This window comes from Sinocyclocheilus anshuiensis, unplaced genomic scaffold, assembly GCF_001515605.1.
Source record: "Sinocyclocheilus anshuiensis isolate Anshui unplaced genomic scaffold, SAMN03320099.WGS_v1.1 scaffold785, whole genome shotgun sequence".
Lineage (NCBI taxonomy): Eukaryota > Metazoa > Chordata > Actinopteri > Cypriniformes > Cyprinidae > Sinocyclocheilus > Sinocyclocheilus anshuiensis.
Window position 1 is genome coordinate 233438 of NW_015536502.1, and position 6129 is coordinate 239566.

General features: G+C 36.8%; 1 protein-coding gene across 2 annotated transcripts in view; it reads right to left on the minus strand.

Annotated features, from left to right (window-relative positions):
- Window positions 1-6129, minus strand: part of LOC107690032 (single-stranded DNA-binding protein 3-like) — a 69647-nt gene that overhangs the window by 11567 nt on the left and 51951 nt on the right. For both annotated transcript variants that reach the window (XM_016488263.1, XM_016488271.1), the window contains exon 6: window positions 2444-2527. In XM_016488263.1, the coding sequence (XP_016343749.1) occupies window positions 2444-2527 (84 nt within the window). The remainder of the gene's footprint in view (window positions 1-2443; window positions 2528-6129) is intronic.

Here is a 6129-nt window from a genome sequence, read left to right on the forward strand (position 1 = left end):
CAATTTGCTGAAGAAGCGTTATCAAACTCTTGAGCAGTATGTTTGTTTGCGCTTGCCTTTAAAATCGACACGTACTGCGCATGTCTACATACCTAACATGTACTACGCATGCGCATGACGTCACCGTTTTCAAAGATTCCCGTTTTGGGTGTTTACACGGAAACGACAACGGTGGCGCTTTCACAAAACTTGCACTTTGAAACCCGTTTTCAAAAATATGCGTTTTCAGTCCCCAAAACGCTGTTGTCGTGTAAACGAACAGGCAAAACGCATAACAAGTTTCCCGTTTTTGGCTGAAAATGTTGTCGTGTAACGTTAAACGGCCCAATGAAAACGAGGCTGTGAGGGATGGATGTACAGTCTTAATGTAATTTTCAAACATATGTTTTCCACTTTTGTTGGCTAAATGAGACACAAGAGTACAACCTATTGATTTGTAGTTCTATTCCTCACAGCCTCACTTTTAGCTGTAAAAAATGAAAATATTTAATCTAAAAATTAAAAATTTTTCATCCTCATTTCACTCTCATGCCACTACAAGCCTGTATGATTTTCTTTTCCTGTGCAACACAAAAAAGATATTCTGAATACTGTGCTGGCTGCTCCTTTCCATACAATTTTAATGAATGGGGAATGGAGCATCAAAAAGGTGATAGTAAAGACATTAATAATGTATATTAATAATTAATAATAACAGTAAAGACAATAATGTTACAAAAGATTTCAAACGCCTTCAAATATATGCTGTTCTTTTGAACTTTCTTTCAACAAAAAATCCTGAAAAAAAGTCTCAAGAATCAGACCAGGCCAATTCATGAACGAATCATTCAGACCAGTTTTATGAACTACAGTAGATTAACTGATTCTTTGAAAAGATCAGATTCAAGTCAAGTCACCTTTGTTTTTAAAGCACTTTATACAGTAGAGCTTGTTTCAAAGCATCTTCACAGTATTAAAAAGGAAAGTAACAGAATCAAGGATACAAACTTCAAAAATGAGGCAAATACGAAGTCTGCTATAAAGCAGCTGTAGCAAGATAATAGTGTCAGATTTAAAAGGACCATTCATTCATGAATCAGACACTGGGACTTCTCTCATGAACACTAGGGCAAATCTATATTCAGAAGACTTAAAATATAGCACAAGAGTCAAATGGCTCACTTTTGTCATACAGTACTTTTATGTTGCTTGTTTGTTCTTTTTGAAGCTTGAAAGCTTCAGTCCCCATTCATTGCAGTTGCATTGAAATATTGGCCAGCAAATTCTTCGAAATTTCTACTTTTGTGATCCACAGATAGAAAGTCATACTGATTTAGAACAACATGAAACATGAAACATTTTTGACTGAACTATCCCTTTAAAAATGGCATCAACCCTGACTAAAGTCAATACATAGGACAATCAAATAAAACTCTGCAACTGGAATGTGTGTTTCTGTGTATGTGTACAAGAAGGGGACTTCAAAAACCCAGAGAATTATAAATAACCATGTAATTTACACCGTTCATCTTAGGGGTGTAACGGTACACAAATATGACGGTTCGGTGCGTACCTCGGTTTTAACGTCACGGTTCGGTATGATTTCGGTACAGCAGGGGGAAAAACTTTTTTTTTTTTACATGGTTTACTGAACAAGTTGCTCGTTCTTTAAATACATTGTTATAGTTTAAATGTTCTTAGTGATAAAAATCTACCTCAGCTTATTCTTAAAACTATAGGGAGCCCTTTTACATTATAAGGCTACAATTAGGCCTAACAACTTATCCCAAACTTAAATTTAATTACTATTTATTTTTAAATAGATGATCAACACTCAACTTTAAAAAATAAATAATTGTATGCAAACATGTAAACTGCTCATAATGCAGTTTTTAAATTAATTTATAAATAATAAAATTTCTAAGCTATTTGTTAAAATATATTCAATTACACAATGGCTGTCATAGCATGTTTCATAACAGATTAATTTAAACATACTGTACATTAAATAGTTCACTTGCGCTCCGCTCTGCACAAATCTGCGGGGCGTCACGGCTCAGACACGGGAACCGGAGCTGATCACGGCCGCTCTAGTCAATGCTTGTGTTGGGATTATATACCAGCACGTTTCTGAACCGTCCCAGAAGCGGCTCTCCAAGGCGTTTATACAGCGATCTGTCATGCCACATCAAAGACTGTCAAAACGCCATTTATTATTTGAATTTCCGTAGAAAAAAAAAAAAAACTGTATTCATTCGGTTCACATGCGTACCGAACCGAAAGACCCGTACCGAAACGGTTCGGTACGAATACGTGTACCGTTACACCCCTAGTTCATCTTGCCCAAGTGAGTTGATGCCAGCGCCACCAACAGTTCTCATGTGTGTAAGTGTGAACGTGTGTATACCGAGTGTGCAAGCAAGGGCATGGTGTGTATGTGTGTGAGGGTTGCTGTGTGTCTTACCTGGCCGTGGGGTCCCATCATGGGGTTGCTGGTATTGTGTGGGGGAGGCTGTGCGTGTGGTGACGGCTGCGAGCCGGGAGGCCCCTTTAAGAGAGAAGAGGGAGATGAGAGATGCACAGACGGCCTTCCAGTGAGGCCTGCTGCTGCCGAAGCCCTTACACAAACACTCACGACTAACACTCAAGACACAAACTCACTCAAACTCATTTACTAGGTACTAAATACTGGTGGGAAATCTAAAGCTAGTGTGTCGAGTTCAATGCAAAATGGCTTTTATGAGAATCAAACAACTATTATTTCATGCACGAAGTTCTCAATAAAACATGGCAGGTTTTTATAAATTAACTTCATCATTTTGAAGAAATATGTGCTTGAGACTGATAAGTGAGTCTTCAAATTCATACTTCAGGCTAAAAAAAGTTAAAACACCAACCATACAAACTCAACAGGACTGAGGGACATTAAACGTTCAGCTTATGTTGACTTAATGTATCAGAAAATACTAATCACTATATGGATGTACTAATATCAAAACATTGATAAGTGGATAATTATTTTTATATGATAACTGATGTTACTCAAAATATTTTATATTTTAAAAATATCAATATAGATACTAAAATTCTGTTATTTTATAAAGCATAAAGTAAAATATAACAATGAAAAATTAAATTACAAATAAAATAAACACATTCAAAATGTAAAACGCAAAATATATGATTCATGTGAATTTAGGAATCAAAACATTTTAAGTATGAAGAACGGATATTCATTTGCTAGAGGTTACATTTAACTATTATTAAACGATTAGTAATAATATAAAAATGTCATAAAAATAAATAAATATAAATATTTAAAAAATAAAATAAAATGAAGGAAAATGAGAATGCACAATTAAATATCCAATACTGACCAATAACAATAAATAAAACAGTTTTAGTTTTAAATAATTAAAACTATGTACACAAGTTTTAAAAAAGAAAAACAAAAAGGATGCACTCACTCAGAAAACCTTAGCAAACACATAGCAAGGCCCTTTTACCATGGTGGCGAGTTTTGCATGAGCAAACACCACACACAATTTCTTCAAAACAAGTAAAAATAGTTTAGCAGTGTTGTTTGTCTACAGTATGTGTGTATATCCTTACTCCATATTGTTCATTAATGATCAATAAGCCATTGAGCTCAAGTCTAAAATGATTCTGTAAGGAACATGAGACTATATTACTAATAACTAACAAACAACAAAGGAGCTTTGCTTCTTTTCCTCTCTCTCCCTGAACAACAAGCATGAATGTGAAGTATATGGCATTATGGGTCCCGTGCACCTATATTAGAGTCCCTACAGAAGTGTTCTTCCAATCACGGTAACTCTGCAGTCCTGCCTCACTGGGGAAGGATCTCAAAACAGCGATAAATAAAAATCACTTCTGACACCTTTGAGAAGATAATAACCTGCCACTTACCAGCATGGCTATCAACAGAGAGAGCCCTTCAATCTCCATTCTCAGGCCCTAAAGGGGCAGTTAGCTTGACAGTATTCATACACTCTGAATGACGGCCGCTGGACATCTGCAATAGTTCTTCTCGACCACTCGGGGGCAGTGTTAACAAAGCAAACCTCTCAGCAGTAGACGCGTTTATGCTTCTCACAGAAGTGCAACTATTTATTTGTTTGAACATTAAACGTCTTCACTATTAGACTAAAAATATGCAGTAAACAGATGCATACGTTTCTATGCTAAACATACTGATGTAAACGGATCGTCTTTGACGTTTAGTGACTAAACGAAAGAAGGAAAATAATCTTCGGAGGGAGGCGGCAGAAGAGGCTGTTTCAGTAGTTTTTCACCGCCCTGTCGAGTCTGTATATGTGGTTGTGACCCGCACTTATTACCGCCTCTTGACCTTTGGCCAGTGCTCAGACCTCAGACAAGCCCTCCCGCTGTTTTCAGAGGGGCTGAGGAAACCATCCATCCAGCACGACCGGAAATCTCCACGCTGATGACCAGCGCTGCCACACAGAGCGCAGCCGCAGAACAACACATCTGTCCAGGGTGCAACACTGACCCACCCACGCCAACAAAAATAACACAACCAAATGAGATACAGCACATTCAGAGTCTGACAAGTGGCCTAGCAGATGCTCTGATACACAAATGCAGCTGGCCCCGTTTTTTAAATACAGTTTTTCTGTTCTTTCTCTACTGTCTGTATGAATAAAAGTGACCAGAAGGCCTAAACATACTAGAGAATTAAAGGAATAATGCACCTAAAAATACAAATTCTGTCATTTATTATCTTCATGTCATTCCAAACCTGTATGACTTACTTTCTTCTGCAGAATACCAAATAATATATTTTGAAGAATGTTTGTAACTAAAATGCTTCAGGTCCCATTGACTTCCTTTGTCATTTTTGTCTACACAATGGAAGTCAGAGGGAACTGAAAATATTTGGTTACCAACATTCTTCAAAATATCTTCTTGTGGATGTCAATGGGAACGGAAACTGTTTGATTAGCAAAATTTTGTCTTTATTGTTCTGCAGAAGAAAGAAAGTCATACAGGTTTAGAACGACATGAGGGTGAGTAAATGATAACAATTTTCATTTTTGGGTGGACTATCCCTTTAAGCATTACTAGGTTGATTTAATTGCATGGGACAACATTCATTTAGTGATACAAGCAGCCTGTTTATAAACACATGCATGAATGATGTGAACTACTAAAAACTTGTGGCTTAGGTAAGGACTTTTTGAGCTGGTTTTGGGGAGATTTTTGTTTCCGATTTAGCCGTGACCCGTCTCTGACCTCCCTGTGAGAGTGGATCGCTGCGGGGTCTGGCATGAGACACTCCACTGACTGTCCCAGAAACCATGCGCTGATACAACAGGAATACTTGAGCATGTATGTGTGTGTTTTCCCTGGCTGACTGAGGGAAGGATTAGAGGGTCTAGTGATGCTCAAGGCCTCTTTAACTCACAGTAGCACTGAGGTCATGACTGTTCATTTCACCTCATCTCACACAGCAGTGGTAGCGCTCACTCTGCTGCTCACCGTCTGCCTTTTTCTGCTAAACATCTTCAGTAACACCCGTTCACTTCCATTCCACCTGACTTCCTACACAATAAAAGCAGAGGTGCATGGTATATTGGCGACTATATTGGCAAATATTTAAATTTTTTTCTATTATCCTTATTGGTGTGATTAGAAAAATACTGGAAGCAGACAATACCACAACTTGTTCTTTACATAGGCTACATTTTTACATATTTCATATGGAAAATCTGGAGTACCAAATCAAAGGAGTAGGTACGCTTTTTAATGTTTTTAAAAGAAGTCTCATGCTTGCCTAGGCTGCATTTATTTGATCAAAAATACAGAAAAAAATAGTGGTATCTTTACATTACAATATATTTTCTATTCTAATATATTTTAAAATGTCATTTATTCTTGTGATGACAAAGCTGAATTTTCAAAAACCAATACTAAAGTCTTCAGTGCCACATGATCCTCTAGAAATCATTCTAATATGGTGACTTGGTGCTCAAGAAACATTTCTTATTATCCATGTTAAAAACAGCTGCTTAATTTTTTTCATTATTCTTTAATGAATATGAAGTTTAAAGCATTTATCTGAGAAAAAAAAAAAAAAAAAAGTCTAACAAAAAAATGTAAAAAAAA